The sequence below is a fragment of the Paralichthys olivaceus genome, chromosome 8 (assembly GCF_024713975.1).
Source record: "Paralichthys olivaceus isolate ysfri-2021 chromosome 8, ASM2471397v2, whole genome shotgun sequence".
Classification (NCBI taxonomy): Eukaryota; Metazoa; Chordata; class Actinopteri; order Pleuronectiformes; family Paralichthyidae; genus Paralichthys; species Paralichthys olivaceus.
The window spans coordinates 10,764,412-10,783,281 of NC_091100.1; the positions used below are offsets into that span (position 1 = coordinate 10,764,412).

The 18,870-nt window shown below is 37.4% G+C and overlaps 1 protein-coding gene across 4 annotated transcripts in view; it reads right to left on the minus strand.

Annotated features, from left to right (window-relative positions):
* ctnna2 (catenin (cadherin-associated protein), alpha 2) overlaps positions 1-18,870 on the minus strand; it is a 267,738-nt gene that overhangs the window by 159,840 nt on the left and 89,028 nt on the right. The window contains exon 8 of one of the 4 annotated variants that reach the window (XM_069530271.1): positions 423-548. The exons of the other annotated variants lie outside the window; for them this stretch is intronic. Within the exon in view, the coding sequence (XP_069386372.1) occupies positions 438-548 (111 nt within the window). The 3' untranslated portion in view covers positions 423-437. Of the gene's footprint in view, positions 1-422; positions 549-18,870 lie in introns of those variants that run through there. 4 annotated transcript variants of the gene reach the window in all.

Here is an 18,870-nt window from a genome sequence, read left to right on the forward strand (position 1 = left end):
ATAATTAAATAAAAAGAAAATGTTGTTGTCTTCAAGTTAACCACAATTCTAGAAACTAAGTCAAGAGCTGACTGCTGCATTAATGCAACAGCATTTGGGTCATGTTGGTGGAGTCCACCATGTGTGGAAATGTTTCGTGACTGTAACGTCTTTCAAATTATTCTGAAAGCAAAAGGGTTTTTTTTCCCCAATGTAAATTGGTGCACTGTGTGAGCTGCTTTCAGTTTTGTGGAGCCAACGTCTCTGAGAGAAGAATTTAGATATATTTCTTTTTTAATATGTGAACATGCATCTGGTCACAATGATGGTTCACAATCATCACACAGTGACTATGCTTGCTAGACTAAAAACAGGCTTTCAGGAACAAACTTTTCTATAAATGTCACCACTCACAAGCTCGTCTTTCTGCTTTTTTTGCATGACACAATATGAGCTTCCTAAATAATAACAGAATGAATAAAAGACTCAGGCGGTACATTGACACACTGATTTTTTGGAGCGATGGATGAATGGACTGAAAAACAGAGATAACAGAAAAATACACTTACCTGTAAAGGTGATTACAGATAGAGCATCAGAAAGCACATATGGGAAAGAGGAAACAAAACAAAAAAAGACATTAGCAATTACAATGGAAAATTGAATTTCCTCAGCACTGCCAGTAACATACAAGCCAAAGATAGGAAAACAAATTTGTGATATACCAGTAACCCTAAAAAATATGATGTGCAGGTAAATGTCCTTTTTTTCTTTTTTCTTTTTTTTCAATCAAATACATGCACAGTTAATTTTTTGGTACCAAAACTTTATCAAAATCACAAACCAGAAGTTTGAATTGCATAACTTTATTCAATCGATCAGTCTTAACAGAAGTTCTCTGATTATTACGACTCATATTACAGTCTGATGTCAAAGATCATTATCTAGGTAGATCAAAAAATGTTTGTTTTAAAGGATCTGTGTGAAATATAATGAGCCTGATTCAAACACAGTGCTTTCATGATATAAATTAAGATATTAATACTTGTATAAAGATTATAAGTGAAAACATGCCTATAAGTTTCTGTATCATCACACAGATGAGAGAAATACACAGAGGATCTGATTAAAAATTTAACTGGGAATATCCACTCTGGCTACAAATTCATATATTTACTGGTCTTATTATCAGTAGGTTTTGGATAAAATGTTTCCTTTATTTATAGTCTTTTTATTCATCCTAAATTACTGTATATATCAGTTGTCGTGCACTGTTCTGGTTTAACAGCATAAAAATAAATGTAATGCTATAAGATTATAAAGACGTACCATTTGCAGTCTATTCAACATCAAAGCTTAATATGTTTGCATGTGCCAGAGCAAGATGTCTTCAGCCGCCACATTAAATTCAATTACCAGTTTAAACGTGGCGGCTTATGACTGTAAATTACGTCTTGTAAACTACTGACCGTATATATGAGAATACATAGATGTGAAAACTGCTGTGACAGTGTCATTACTGTGACATTACTGAAGATTTGACAATGTACTTGATATATCTTAAAGGAAGACACAAACATGAGATTAAGATGAACAGTAGAGTCTCTTTTTGGTTCCATAGCCTTTTTGACTCATGTCTGTGGATGGATGAATGAATGCTTCACACAGCTGTTTCCTCCACTGCAGTGGTATTAATATTTGCTGATGATTAGTATTCACATCTTTACACCAAGTGAGCAGGAGGGGGATCAAGCATTTCTTTCCTCTGTGCACAACATGAAGTATTACTGGGTGGCAGCAGACAACTCCGACCACTCAAATCCCAAACACGGTCCACTTTGCATTTCTCTCCGAGTGCTTAATTAAAGCAACACCATCCAACTTTTTTACCTTCAATAGCAGCTTCAAAATGAGTTTGATGCTACGCTGACTTAGAAGAGGGAGAGTGGTACCACTTTCATTCCTACAATCTTACCTAATGCCTGTCCTTGCTTTACTTAACTTTGGTGAGTGGTGAGTACAATCTCCTGCGAGAAATGCATAACTGATTGTCAGAATTATGAGGAATATCCATTGTTCAGTTGTGTTTGAGTTCAGAGAGTGAACTATGTATGCAGAGCTCCACTCATTGATAGACTTGTGCATGAAAACCACTTAATCACTCAGGCATGGAGCCCAACAGACTCCATGACCATGTGTGGTTGCAGAGGGCGCTGTTGCTCATTAAAAGTTACATAGTGTTGCTTTAATTACTACATGCATTGAATTCATACAGACTAGCTACTTCACTACAGGGATTTGAATATCATTCAATAGCTGAAAGGTGAACATGAACATTATTATGTGCATTATTTATCTTACATAACTATGAAAGATGGGGAAATGATTTCTGCCTTCACAATAAAATATTACTCAACATAGGCTGAGAAAGCTATAATGGTTTAGTAGTCAGAATCACAAACTGTGTTATCCTCTCACATCATTGGAGCTTTCATGATCCAATATAACCTCTTTGTCTGGTTTTTCTGTCGGGATAATAAACGTTTACCAGTCAGCTATAACTATTTAATACCTCAATAACATGCCTCATGATTACACAACTGGTGGAACACAGTTGCATGTAAAATCACTTCATGTTTAAAGGTTTGTGTAAATATCCCTCTCTCTTCTCTGCGTTGCAAGATGATGTAATGTACTTTATTGTGAATAAACAACAAGGGTGAATGTACATTTTATCATGGTTTTAAAAACATCAAGCCGATCGTTCCTCTAATGTTGGTGAGCTCACAGCGTCCCACAACATGATCATAGCTCCTCTGATCCAACTGGAGACAAAATCATGAATTGTTATTGGGACCAGAGGAGTTAACATAAAATGATCAGGATCCCTGAGCAGGCAGGGTGCAGCTTGCCTTCTGCTGATTTGGTTGAAATTGTTATTCTTACCTTAGAACACTGGGCATCAGTGTTTTCACAGCATTTCTGGAGTATTAAGCAGCCCATGCATCAATTAGCATAATAATTGGACGGGAAGAGGAAGGATGCGAGACACTGTTCAAAAGCTAAAGAGCCGTTTTGGCCAGGCCTCTGCGGCTCCAAATGAGTGTGGATCATTTGTAGCGCAGCCAGATCAGCTGGTTATGATCCAGTTATCACGGTGCTGCTTCAGTGAGCACAATTGAGATGGCTGTGTTTATCAGTTATACAGCTACTGCACTGCACGATACCCCCCTCCGTCACTTCTGTCCTCACTCTCTCCTGTCAGTGGTTCATTTAGCAGAGAGCAAAGAAATGAAATCGAATGGAATATGGCTCTGGCTCTGGGTGGCATGGAATGAGACACACTGAACAGATCTCAGGGAAGGAAATTGTTATTCTCTTCTTGATACTCTTCTTCTCTTTTTCTACATTCTGTTTCCTGTCAAACATCCAATATGGAGAATCAATAAGTCATAAGTCTCCAATTGAAGCTGCTTCTCTGTTGTTTCAGTGTTGTTTCGTCCTGACTGTAGCACAAACACTAAACGTGAAGGTTCTTCTGCTTAGTTGCACTTTGAGCATTAGACATTGTTTATATTGTTTTCATTTGTGGCCTGCATGACTGCCTTTATCATTCATCAATTATTTGGAAAACATGTTTTCCCCTGCAAACACACACTAACCATAACATGCAATCATACAAAATATTCATAAAAAATGCAGAAACAAAAACAAATTCAGACTTCAGCTTTGCAGAGGACAAGTAGAAACCTCTGTGATGTCAGCTCCGTCAGACAGAACAGGACATGACAGCCACAACACAGACTTCATAAAGGCTTTGTTAATTCTTCTCCCACTTTACCCACAACTGTTTCTGATATTTAAGCTTTTGGCTCAGATGTCACACGCTGCCATGTAAAATTTAGCAGGTAGGTGTAAGACGAACAATGGCGGCAAATATATACAAATGAAACAACTGTAAAAATGTGTTAATGATCAATAAGATCTGCATTAAGCATCTCTACATATGTATTAGGTATTTATTCAACAATTTATTATTCTTACTGAATAGGTCATTTATTCTTAACAAACCCTTAATAAGCAGCTAGTTAGTCTTGAGGTTAAGTTGCTGATATATAGTATGGATCAAAGTCGACTCCTAATACATTGTCGCAATATGTTGCTACTCTGTCTCAATTGGTAGTATATTAAGACAGTGTATAAGGAGTCTATAGCCTCTTTATTTTGACCCATACTAAATACTAATAACTTACGATCATGGCCAACTAGTGGCCGTCTAAGGATTTACCAAGAATAAACCAGTTGTTAAGCAAAAATAAGAATGTGTTCAATTAAGACCTAATACATATATGCAGATGCTTAATAAAAACCTTACTAAGCCCTAATAGATATCCTTATTAGTTATGTATTAATGACTAATATTGTGTTCCCTAAACTAAAGTGTTACCAAATTTAACTTAATCTCCTCGAATTTCACTAAAACTTGGTTGGATCATCCAAATCCTCTAATGACAGTCATACTGACTGTAGAGCTTTATATAAGATACATTTGTCCTGTAAGGTGTAATATGATTTAATTGTTGGGCTATTGGTGTTATACTAGCACAGCATAGAGGTTTTGGCCGAAAGTAAGCACCTGTGACCATACATTCAAGTTATTGCTTTTTAATCACTTTGTGTCAACCTATCAACCCACAGAATTGTCATCAGTAACTATGTAAAAAAATAAGTATTGCAACTTGGATAGGAATGGCTAATGCTACATGTCATTCTTTATACCATTCACTAGAGATAGAAGTATATTTTAAAGAAAGTTCAAAAGCAGTTCACACATCAAAGTATTTCAGTGAAATTGAAAATTTGGATATCCATTCATTTTTTTTTACAGTTTAATGGACCTAAGTGGGAGCATGACATCCCTCTCTTATATCACCCTGGACCTATTAAACAATGCACATCATAACTTTGATTCATTGTTTTACCCGTCTTCATATTTCATGATAAATCACCTTTTTAAGGTCTCTCTGGGGAGCCCTTGGTTAGGATGTCAGATGCTGTATGGACAGCTACTGTAATAGAAAGGATGCGATTTATGGACGAGCATCCAGTAGACAAACCACCCCTGGGACTTCCTCAGAACAACCTCGCGTCTGTGTTATTATTTTAGAAGAATACCTACGTGTGATGTTAAGAGAAAAAAAAATCAGCTGGAAGTTTGTTCAAGCAGATGTCAGCTGGTCAGAGGTGAGTAGGGGGCAAGCAGAGTACAATTATTTACTCCTGGCTGTTTACCCGTGACAGAGTGATTCAAGCAGAGAGGTTAATAACTTGGTGTGACCTCAGATCAACACTGACAGACCACTCTCATTCTCTGTTACTTCACAATTCCACACTTAACCAGCCTTTCAAAAAGATAAAAATACTGATTAGCTCATGCAGTGGGAATCCAAGTGATTTTCTCAAAATAACAGGCCAAACCTCACAATTTAACATCACGTCCATGTGTCATGACATACTCTCCCATATTGAGGTGAAAGTTATCATTTTCATTCATTCAGTATTTTGATCAATCTGTTATTTGTTAAGATGGAAATAGCAAATGGATAATTTGAGGCATTATTAACATCAAATAGCTGTAAATTGATAGGAGGAAGCCTAATGGTGGCTTTGAGTTTCAAAAGCTGTCTCTAGGTAGAAAACACTGGCATGTATACAGGAATCTTTTAAATACAAATATAAGTTGGGATCAAGATTTATTTCTCTTGATTCAAAACAGAATCAACCAATCTTTGAATAAGTGATCGCAGACCATTGTATTGTATTAAAGATTGAGCCTTTCATTTAAAGAGTTTTATTATAGAATATTTAGCCTTAATGCTGCTAAGCTGCAGAGTTTCTCCATTTCTGTCAATAGAGCGTTTAGTCAACTCCTAACCATCCTGTTAACCTGCAGTTTAACCTGACTCATATGCTACCTGATGTATTTGACAATTAAATACCTGAGTTCAAGTGTAAATTCGGAATGGTCAACATGCAGCCGATCTTACAGTAACGCTTTCATTGTTTCCATGTCACATTTAGGACATGTTCATGCAAACAATCCCTTGTATGTATGAGTGCCTCCACTGTCAAATCATCAAACCAACAATGACATGGTCAACTTGAAAAAGACTATAACATGTTTTATGTATTCCTACATGTAAAAGTTTCTTCAGCATAGGGCGGATCGCTACAACAGTGGGTCTAATCTCAGACAATGAGGAGACAGCTTACAGGCTTGAGGTGAACCATCTGGCTGAGTGGTTCAGGGACAACAACCTGGTCCCCAACACCTCCAAGACAAAGGAGATGATGATTGACTTCAGGAGAACTAAGGAGAAATATCACCCCCCCCTCCACATAGCAGAGGGTGTGGATGACCTTAAATTCCTGGGAGTTGATGTGTCAAGACAACTGACACGGACCTCCAACACCTCACAGCTGGTCCAAAAAGCCCAACAAAGACTGTTTCTATTTAGTGAGTGGGTCTGCCTCAGCTTCCACAGAAACTAATGGCCAATTTCTACAGAAGCACGATAAAGAGCATCCTCACCAACTGCGCCACCATGTGGTACGCCAGCTGCACAGCCGCCGAGTACACCGTGTTTTGAAGGCAGCCCAGCGCATTATTGGGATGGAGCTCCTTACCCTGGACACAAGCTATGCTGGCCGACTGAAGAAGGCAGGACCACATACTCCGGACACGACCTATTTGAACCGCTGCCATCAGGCAGAAGGTTCAGGACTTTAAGATTCTCCACCAACAGACTGAGAGACAGTTTTTATACCAGAGCTGTGAACTGCATCACTCCATCATTGTTTGCACTAAAATACGGTTACTTTTCCTCCTGTACGTAGTTATTTGCTGATGCTGTTAATTTTGTTGTTTTCACACGATGTTTCTTTATATCTTTCTACACCTGTAGTAATATATTGGAGAGAGAAGCCTCCATTGTACCTGCGTATGGTGACAATAAAGACCTTGAATCTTGAATAGTTTCCACTGAAAATCAATATAAACTGACACACAAGTATAATTCAGAGCCTGCTTTTGACTGCATAGTTCTGCTGCTAAATCTTTGCCCTTTGCCTCTCTAAACCTCTAGCACAAAAAAATCTTAGAAAAGCCTGTCCGCCCTCCCCTCTCCATATAGTGAGTTTTTTTTTCCCTCATGCACCACTGTGCCAGGCAGTAACTAAAAATGTCTGAGATGGGCAATGTAACTACAAGGGTATAATAAAAATAATACATCAGATTTATATAGTGCTTTTCAAACCTCTCAAAAATGCTTATGCTTAACTGTACCTGGAAGCTTGTAAGCCATTTCCTCTAATGTTCTGCAAATTGTATGCAGCACATACTGTGCATTTTATATCACACATATTGAACAGAAATAGCAAGTAGACTTGATTATATCATTATTTACAGCATTTCGTAAGGTCTTTCCAGGACATCACACTGGGCAAGGTTACCTTCACCAGGAGCCAAAGTGCTTTGACCAAACACACAGGATGAAATGACATTTTTTGTGCTGCTCAGTACACATTCACAGTGTCATCAAAAGTTTCATCATGATATGACAGACAGAGTAAGCCGGTCTATCTCCTGCTTGTTAATGAAAGTGAAAGAGATAATTCTATTTGCTTATTTGCATGCAATGAGATAGTAGTACATGATTGATTCATTATTTCAAAACTTTCCTAATCTGCCCTCTGTATGTATCACTAATTTGCTCACCTAGAGCTCTATTGCGAACAAAATGTCTCTGCTTGCCTCTTCCCCTTCCCCATTTCCCATTCATACCAGTAATTGTAATCAGGGCTGAAATTTTCATAGATGCACTACAAACCCAAAAATTTGAGTTTAACGTCTAAGAAGGAGCCAAGAGGGGAAATGCTATTGGTTGTTATTTCATTAACCAGGAGATAGCTCATGAGAGATACAAAATATCAAATTTTAGATCAGTTAGTTAGATAGAGTTTATATTTAATATTTAACAGAACATCAATCATGCTCTTTTATAGATTGAAAATATATTTTTTTTCTGAATGCTGTGGGAAGTTTCTAAATTCTGCTTTAATTAGTTTTGTTTTTATTGAAAGAGTATTGTTTAACTGTGCATGCTTTCCACAATTAAAGAGAGGGAGATTTATTAATTTCACCCCACAGCAAATAAGCACAGTTTTAATTTAGCAAACCAAAAAAATGCTTGACTTCACAATTGCTTGCATTTGGTGCATCATATTGCTAATGAAGTCAGCACTGTAATTAATGAGATAAGCACCAGAGACTTGTGATGATGCTTGTGTGTGTGAGTGTGTTTAATGGCCACATGTGGACACAGGCTATCTCTGAAAAGGCTAAAGCCCAGAGGTGAGTAATCACCCACAGGGAGTTTCTATGAGAGCGACCTTCTCAGAACCATTAATTTAGATCTCTTCCCTCACTGCAATAACCGGAAGGTAGGTCGCGAGATCCACAGCATCTCCCTAATGCTCGGTCTCTCCCTCTCCCTTTGCCCCTCGCTTCACCCCCTTGCTCCTCCCGTCTTGCTCTGCTGGCCTCCTGTCTCCCCCACTCGCTCACTCCTCTCTCACTTTGCCTGTTTACAGATGGCCCTTGTTTGGCTGTAGGCTCTCTGGGTTGCCCGAGACTTTGGCCTATTCTCAGTGACGAGTCCTAGTGGCTATTCCAGCGAAACGAGCAAAAACCTCCAGGCTCAAACAAAGAAAAAAATGCCTTGGTTAGATAAAAATAATGTACTTAAGTTGGTTATGAGCATCTAATGATTCAAACTGAATGCATGATATGGATATGCAATGCAGATTTGACAATGTTTTTTAAAGGTTGAACAACAATTTGTAATAATGTTTTTAAGATTTACATCAAACAACTTCTCAAAGTCTCATGTAAATTTCTACTGAAACAATTTACAGAAGTGATATGAACTGTCAAAAAAGCTTTTATGTGAAGCTATTTTGAATTGACAAATAAGTCTTGGGCAACATTTAATGCATAGCACTCAAACTGAATGCCAACATTTACGCCAATCATCCAACATTTGTTCCTTGTGTAGTGCATGGTAGCGTGGCTTTGGCTTGTACGTCTCTGTGCATATTGTAAGCAACTTGTTCTCAGGTCTTGCTCACAAAAATATCACACTTGTTGAATAAAAAGGTAACCCTTTGTTAATGACAGTGAAATATTGTGATTAAAATAATATAAATGTGTATCAACAGACAATTTGGGTTGGACACCTGTGTTGAAGTTAAAAATTCTGTACTTCTGTCAAACACGATGAAATAGTACTTTTTGCTTTGCCATATGAATTTTGCACTTCCTCCAAAATAATGTATTATAAATCCAGGACCAATGTTACACACTGAGCTGTGGTGATAATGTATCTATCTGAAATGCTGAACAGTATTTAAAATCTCTTTTTTTCTCTTTCATGTGACGTCAATGTGAAGCTGAAAGAGAGAAAACAAACAAACACACACACACACATATACACACACATGCATCAGTGTGTATTAAACCAGGCTTTGTGAGCTTCCCTTTGTATTTGACTAATCTGTTTTTCAAGGTAAAAGGGGTTCATATGTCGAATATAGAACTATCATATGTAAATACAAACGCAGCTAACCTGTCCCGTTGCATGGTTCACTTAATCCTATCTACATGTACTGTTACTCAGGAGATGCATGCCTACAGGGCAGAATAATTTATGTCTCACTATATCTGCCTGAGCACTGGCATGTTCATATCACTGAAACAGTTTGTCGCGTGGTTTCAGAAGGGAAGAAGGCGGAAAAGGCATGATAACAGTATTAAGTGAGGGAACTGGATTTATATGCAATGCAAACCAAGAGAGCTCCTTTTTGGGGATTTTTTGCAATTATTATAATGTAAGTGTGACTCTTCTGTAGGTGTGTTTGGAATAAAATGCCCTCCATTTGGAAGGATCACATTGAACTGTTCACTAAGACCTGTGAAAAAGCCTGGACTGGGATGCATGTATTCTATTGTGTCTCATATTTTATTAAAAGATAAGCACTGTAAACTCACTGAAAACATCCTGGGCAGAAGCTTAATTTAACTCTTTGAACTTTCACTGTTTTAGATGATTAAAGCACTACAGAGCTAATACATATGCATAGAGGTGCCTGTGGTCATGCTTGCTAGTAATTTTTCTCCCTCAATTTGAGCGTTTTTCTATTTTTTCGCAGGGTTTGTAAATTTTACCTTGTTTTATTATAATTGTAGTGACTGGAAATGTCATTTTTGACGGGAACAGGGCTGTGTCATAGTGGACTACTGTGGAAGTGAGCTTGTTTCTCCTTAAAAACACAACACACAATGTTGTGACATATGTGAAAAACTGTTCAGCATCATCATTTGAAGTCAAAGCTGTGCACAGATGATAGTGTGGTGTTTCTCCTTGTACTGGGACAGACAATGGACTGTATGAAATGACAGGTCACCAAGAGTGAAGGCATGCATCCCAATTGCCCCCCTTGTGGCTAGTGGCAGTATAGGTCATTAACCTGCCTTCTCCAGGTTAGTGGATGGTACATGGACTAAAGTAAAAAAAGTCAAAATACACAGAAAATATATGTATATATATATATATATATATATATATATATATATATATATGTGTGTCAATTTAGGCTGTATTTATTGAACTGATGCATGTTCAAGTACTACATTTTCCAGTAAGTTTGGTTTAAATAGGTTATTTGATGAATCTGCCGGACCTCACTATCACAGCTACTTCCCTGATTGCTACTGTGCAGACTTTAAAGGACATCCTTGGTGCAACATGGCAGCGTCCATATCCCGGATATTTATGCTTCATTTCTGGATAGTGAGAAGAAGGAAAGACACATTGTCCATCTTTATATACAGTCTATGACCATCTGAAATCAGTGGCAAAGAATTGTCTTGGTTCTGAGTTTGTACATGATGTGTTCTCAGGTCTCCCTTGAGTTTAACAAAGAATTGTCACATTATGAAGATTACGGCAACTACGACAAAAGATGGAATGAACAGCTAAATACAAATGCATAAAATGCTGTGTTAAGATTTAGAGTTTTTCCTCGTATCTCTCTAGACTGACTCTAGAAATATAAAACTCTGAGACCACACGTGTCAGGACTTTTTAGTCATGCCTTGTGGGGTAAACAACCTTCCAATGCTCCAATATGCCCATCTGGATAACAAATGCTTGAGTCTTGTGGCAAATCATGCACCTTGCTCATATTTTTGTGTGGTTGTAATCATCACTACACATTCCGCTGTTGCTACTATGAAAAGACTAGTAAGAGTGAGGAAACCAGTTGCTTCCCTGCTTACACACATTGAGATGATTTGTCTCAACATAACAGCTGAATCATGTGAATGAATTGTAATTGGTTGCATGATATTCATACACTGATGTGTTTTATATTCACATTTTTGACTTTAACAACTGACTTTTATAGAACATTTTCAAAAACAAGGCTCAACAATACAAACATCTAAACCATAGTCCAGAATAAGAACATGAGAAGGGACTTTTAAAAACAGCAACTGAGTAAAACAGGTCAAAGTGCAGTCTCTATTTTAAATTGTTCACAGTGGTTATTGCAGAGGAAATTAAGGGTTGCTTTCCTGATCACTCGCCAGGTGTACAGTTCAGATAGGGGAGTTCGGGGTGAACCAATTGTTTTGCTGGCCTGTTAAGTTATACAGGAGAGTTTTGTTTTATGTCTGGTGGTGAGGGTGTTGTACCAAGATGAGATGTTGAAAGTGATAATGGATTCAATAAGTGACCGGTACACCAGGGTTAAAATGTGCTTGCTGACATGGAAAGTCCTGAGTTTCCTCAGCAGGTGGGGGCACTGTTGTGCTTCTTTATTTACAGTCAGTGTGCATGGAAATGGACAGACAGATGTATATCTCTGTTACCAGGTATTTACAATGCATATTTAAAAGGCAAATCAAGAGCAGAACCATTTCAAGCGAGACACAACGAGAAACTATACATTATTAGCTGTATTACTTTGTTTTCTATGCTTTGAGAGCAATGTTGTAAGATGCAGAAAATCATAAATGTTATGCTCATGCTGTGTAAAACAAGACACACTAGCACTCTCCTGAGGGAAAAAATACCTGCTCTACATCCTGCACTGATCCATCCCCACTACACAAGAGAGAAATGTGCAGTGATTATGAGCATAGGACACAAAGGCATTTTCAATTTCCTGGAAGTGTAAAGTGTGGTGATCGCACACCGTAAGGAAAGGACAATGGAGCTTCTGACTTAGAGGGGACATAAACATTTTTTTACTACTTTTACTTTATTATTATTTTGGGAAATTATCTTATTGATGACCCCCTCTGTACTCTCCCTTTACTGGCATGACTAGCCTTTTTTAACTTTAAAGAAAACTTTCTTTCATTGGCAAACTTCCATGGATGATTCTAACAATCTGGCTGTGCTTTCTGCTAAATTCCATGCTGTCCACTTACAGGCCAACTCATGTTTGTTTATTTTAAGGTATATAAATCATTTGAAGCCCAAACCACAACTCTTGTTCGCGGGGTGACATATACAACATAATATATGTTCATAACATACATATTATGTTCATATATACAAATATATATGAACATAATATGAGCTAAGTTGAAAATCTGACTATGTGTAATGTAATTGTTTAGGAGATGACTCTACAACAAAATCATTCCAATCATGTATGAACTGTGGGTGTTTGTTGACAAGCAGTGTGCATGTTCATATTCAACACTAATAAATCATTTTCTACACTCACTGTGCTTCTGAGCTGTGTCTTGAGTTTCCATGTCGAGATGTGAGACTAAAGGGGGCAGAGCATTTGCTGTTAGGGAAGCTGTTGGGAACAACCTGCCTGATAAACTCAGAATGGCAAAATCAGTATCTTCGTTCAAATTGCCTCTGAAACACATTATTTCAAAAGGCTTTTCAATAATTACAGCGAATACAAGAAGCTGAAAGAGTTTCCTCCGTGGGGTAGGTGGGCTTGGCCTAAAATACTGGGTAAGGAGCTCCGATATCTGTGGAGAACTTTGAGTAGCGCTGGTACTCCTATGTGCCGAAACGAATCAGTTGAGGTGGGGGAATGTCCAACTGGTAGGAGGCTTCAGAAAGACCCAGAACATGTTTGAAACATTATCTTATCTGATCTGGGAACACTTTAGGGGCCCCCATGAGGAGGGATGTTTTGATCTACTTTGCTTGACCTGCTGCCACTGCGACTGAACCCCCTTTACAGTAATTGGCAGGAAATGGATGGATGGATGTTAAGTTGTTGTATCTTTGCCTTGAAAATAACCGGTAACTCAGAGTTAGTAAAATATAAATAAGCTTCATTATTATTGTTATTATTGAGTTTTACTGTGCTACAAGCCAGGGCTCTTGGAAGGTTAAACTACTTGACAACTCCAGTTTTACTGCAAACAACACATCCTAGGGCTTCACACACCGAGCGGTGTGAATTTTCACATGCTCCATTTATGTTGATCACACTTGATTACACTTGGTTATGTGGTGTCTCCATTACTAAGCACAAAGAGGTGGTTAGAGGTAGAGCATGGATGTTGGAGGGATGACAACAACAATGTAGATGGACAAGAGGTGTGAATTTCTAAATATATGTATCTTAAAGGTCTCTGCAAGTGGGTTCCCTTAGCCGTCTGTGTATTACAATTTCAATGTGTGTAAGAAAATGCATCTTATACACATTATATTAATACAAGGCTCTACAAAGAACAGCCTCAGTTCATTCAGTCATGGATTCCACGAGATGTTGGAAACTTTCCTTTGAGATGCATGTCCATGTTAATGTGATTCTACCACATAATGTATTGTTGACACATTATTATTACATATTCATGTTGAAAATCTCCTATTCAACCAGATCCTAAAGATGCTGTTCTTCAACCCCACTATCGTTAAATATGAACGTGCAGTTTTGCCTAAGCTTTCTCCAGGCTGCTACGTCTTTTAAAGCACATTGTTTGTCATGTATGACTAACTGAGGATGTTTCTTTATGTAAATAAGCATATTTCTACGCATACAGGCAATGAGCATGCAAAGTCAAAACCATACCAAAAAAAATTTAAGCTTCCATACTAAGTACCCTCAATTTGCATGTTTTTTTTTAAAGGCCCAAATAAGGCAGCAAATTTAAAGCCCAAAAAGTGTGTTTGGTTATTTTTTTGTGTCCCTGATTTCATTGGAAAAGTTCAATGACAAACCAGTGTACTTCCGTACTTAGCTCTACTTCTGGTGACCACAGTAGTATAGCTAACAAAATTGTTATCATTATCATGCTGGAAGCAGCCATTAGAGAAATCAAGGTTTGCATTTAGTTTTTCACTCATGGTCTGAAACTGTTCTGTGCTGGAGAGTCAGGGCACACTGCAGCTTCAGATTTCTGTTGTTGGCTGAGGAGGATTTAGCAGTTTCAGAAATACTCAAACCAGCCTGCTTGGTGCCAACTGATTCAGGACAAACATAAGCTGAAGCTCCTAAGATATATATGCATTCATTCATGGACTACAAAACTGTCACATGATTAATTGATTGGAATAATCCTTAAATAAGCATGAATACAGTTGTGTCTAATAAAGTGTTCAACGAGGGTATTCCAACAATCCTGTGACATAAAATTATCTCATTGCTGCTGCAGCTAAGCCAACCCGTTAAGGAAGTGGTTGAACCCAAAATTATTTAGTTCTCTTCAATTTTGTTCCATCTCTGAGAGTTTTGTGGCTCAAAATGATTATGCTGAGCTGAACAACTGCAAACCCTCTCATAAATGTTGAGTAGATGAAGATGTGATATACTGTAGCTGCATAATGAAAAATCTTTGGCCTTTTACACAGCTCTCTCAAATTTCTAATTCCAAGCTAGAGCTGCAGCTGTATTAGTTATGATAAAGTGGTGAGTTTTATTTTATATTAGCACAGAATCATAATCAAAGATAAGAACAGTTGTCCTGTTTGGGTTCAGTATTGGTTGCATGAACCACTTCTAACACCCCAAGGTCCTGTATTGTATTAAATTAATTTTGGCATAATGATTTCTTTCTTCTTTGTCTGCCAGGCTTGTGTTTGTGTGGATTTATAGTTCAAATTATGAGAAAAGAGGAAAAAATAATGAGGTACAGACACAGGTCAAAAATTGACTTGCATTCATGCACACTAAAAGATTAGCACAGGCGGACGACTCCACTTCTAGCCCCATTTTACAAATCGTCTCATGGAAATTAGGTCGACATTATTTCAGTTCTCTCTGGGGATAGAAATGCGCTTGAAAAACAGCATCAGGTGGAGGGACAAAGAAAAATAAATACTATAATAGGATTCATAAGGCTGGAAAGGAACAATAATTTTTAAAAGCATCTTTGGACCTCACATAGTTTTGAGAAGTGAATAAGGCACAGCCCACAATTTACATACAGGCATTAAATTGAATTAAAACTAGACCCAAGGTGAAGCAGTTTTGGCTTTACAAAGTGTGCCTATCAGACCCAATCAGGCCAGTAAGTGCAGTTTTGTGATGCCAGAACACAGTGCCAAATTGTATCCTGGCTGAAGGGCAGAGGTCTTCAACTTGGTTCGGCCATGCGCCAGCACAGAAAACTGGCGGGCCAACACAGTTTTTAGCAAGCCACAAAGTCGCACAGCCATGTTTTGATGGTTGCTTTGTTTAAATATATGCATATTCGAATTAATTTGAGAATAAATGAATCAATGAAAGTGTTTGGTTGACTTCTGATTTCTTGCCATTAAAGCTTCGGTCCAAGCCCTGGCTCGTGATTGTCCAGAATGGGCCTAGCCACTGCAGTCTACCTACACTTAAAAGCTACGACAGATGGAGAGAGATGGGACATTATCACTTTGAACGATTAATTAGGCTGCCCATTATGCTAGGCTACAGTTAAAGCCAATGCCATTTGATAAAATCTATGAAAACTGAATGAAATGTGAATAATGAAAACTTACATCCATGTTCCTGAGAAATGTTGATGTTTACTAATAAAGTCAAAGGTGATTTTGTTTTGTCAATTGATAGTGATGTGTTTAGTGATCAGGAAATATCAGTTGAACCTGTATCCTGAGATTATTCAGTATTGTCCTATAGTCTTTTGCATTTCAATTGTACTTATTTATCAGTTTCCTCTTGTTTGTCTAAATTAGCATAAATTTAAAACCACTGAGTTCACAATGATGTAAACTGCTCCTCAAATTGTCTCACAATCTATTTATTTTCATCTTTGGTTTATGGGAATCCCATTTAGCTGTACCTCAACCCTACTGTTGTTGAATATGAATGTGCAGGTTTCCCCAAGCTTTTTCTAGGCTGCTAGGTCTTTTAAAGGACATTGTTTATCATATATGACTGAGGATATGTCTTTACAACACTTGTTTCTACACATAGAGATGGTTGTAAAGTAGGTATACCATTGTTCACTGCATACAGGTGTGCACTCTTTATATATGTTTGATTCATACAAACCTATTTTGTACTTGCACAGGCAGAGTTGGCTCTTGCATGCTTTGAAAGATGAGGCTGTTCTTACTTGGATATTCATTCTATGCACAATGTCAAAGCACTTTGCTCACCAACTCTCACACAAACAGGCAATGAGCACGCTAAGTAAAAACCATACCAGACAATTTAAGTTAACATAATAGTACCCTTAGTTTGCTGTGTTTTTTCAAAAAAGGCCCAAATAATGCCCAAACATTCAGCCTAAAATTGGGTTTGGTTCATTTTGCAGAGGAATGTACTTGTTTATCATTAAGTGTCCTCGATTTCATTGGAAACTTCAATGAGAAACTGGAATATTGAGTGAGTCTTAGGATAAAAAAAAACATTGCTTAAATCCCAAGATGAAATCCAGTTTCCCAGGGAGAAATTCACTGTCTGTATTCTTGCATTTAACATGAAAATGATTTACTCAGATAGACTTAGTGAAAAAATAAGTAATAAATAAATAATTTTCCAAACATGTTTTGTTGATGTTCAACTGTTTTCCTTCATTGAAATGAACATATAATTGCTGAAAGTAATGTGTTTTCGTGTTAGTTCTCAAATGGGTTTGGAACTTTTTTTGTAGTGTTAAAACTATTCCAATTCATATACAACTTCTTAAAAGCAACACAAAGCACAGGATTCAATAATTTTGTTTAATAGTTTGTGTGTGTGAGGAATCTGTGGAGAATCCATTGGCAGCAGCAATCAAACAAGAAGAACGCTGCAGAGCTGCTAAAGTGGAGCATATACTGCAGACTGTTCCCCTGCAATATGTACTAACCAAGAGTATGTTGTAAATTCTAACTAATAAATTATAATGAAATGATTATCGTGTACAAAAAAAGATAAATTAAATATAGCTGCAAGCAACCATTACAGGTTCAAGCCTGGTAGTTCTCAACAAGAGGAAGCAGCTTAATCAAACTAATGTTAAGCCACAAGCATGTTTCAGGCTTCACAATGCTGAGCAGACACTTCAGCTTACTTCAGTTTAGTTTAGTTGAAAGAGGGAGTGTTACCAGTGACACCCTTCTTTCATCGTTCACCTCCAAAGTTCTGCCATTTTGCCATTTTTTGTGCAGGTTTCATGTTTGTTGTCGATTATGACAAATAATAATAATAATAAACCGATGCAATAGGATTTTATCCATTCAGGGTTTAAACCCTAACAATGATGAGGTTAATTATCAAGGAAGAAAATCCAGTTGTTGAATCTGGCACATTTCTGTCTGCTCTGTTCTAAATAAACATAAAATGCATAGTAAATCACAAAGGACAGATATGACCAAAATAACTAATTCCCCACACACATCATGTCCATCTTTACCTAGAGATAGAAATGCAAGTGCTTTTTTGGCCTTTAAATGGAGTAATAAAGCTAACACAAATCAATAATGTATTATAAAAGAACAGGCGAGAAGCGGCTTTCAATAGAGTCTATGATCTAACAGAACAACAATCTATTTCTTTAAAAGGTCAGCAAGCTATAAAGCCTTCTCAAATTACCCCCCCCCCCAACACTACAGTCACTCATATTTTTGTAATGCTTTGGGGAATTATCACTCAGAGGCCATGAAAAAGCATTTCAGACCATTTCTTCTATAGGTAATCACTTTATTAGAGACATGAAGATGAGTTTGTGCTGTTATATGGATCCAGAGGGTGTAATGAAATTTGACTCCGCCACAGAGTAACAATATAATAAAAAGGGGAGGGGGACTAACAATCAATATGATACAAGCTAGGTCTGTTTCTCGATTAATGCTTACATTGATTAGTAATCACTACATGAAAATGAATAAAGAGAATATTTCTATTATAATGTCTTAACTAAATTGAACCAATGATGTTCGACAAAATATGAAAACCCTTTCTCAAGCATTTCGATTCATTAGTGGGGCAGTGGTTTTAAGAAATTATGAAACTGGCCATTGCAAGTGGTTTAAGGTTTAAGCTTCCTTGGGCCTCTTGAAAGTTGCTATATAAATGCACGATATTAAGGTTAAAGCTTTATGAATGTAAGAGTCTTCAACCGGGATGAACTTCTTTGTTTCTGTGTTTGCACAATTATAGTAATATTACACTCAGATGGATTCCTTTCTCAGTCATTGACCTTACTGTTAGGTCAATTGTTTTACAAGACATTTCATATGATATACAACCTCTAAAATTATCATCATCACCAGCTTGTCTTGCTTTTCTCTTTTCTTATATTCACCTCTACCATTAATTACAGTTAGGGTCCAGCCAGTAATAGTTGGATGCTAGAAGCTGGCAGAA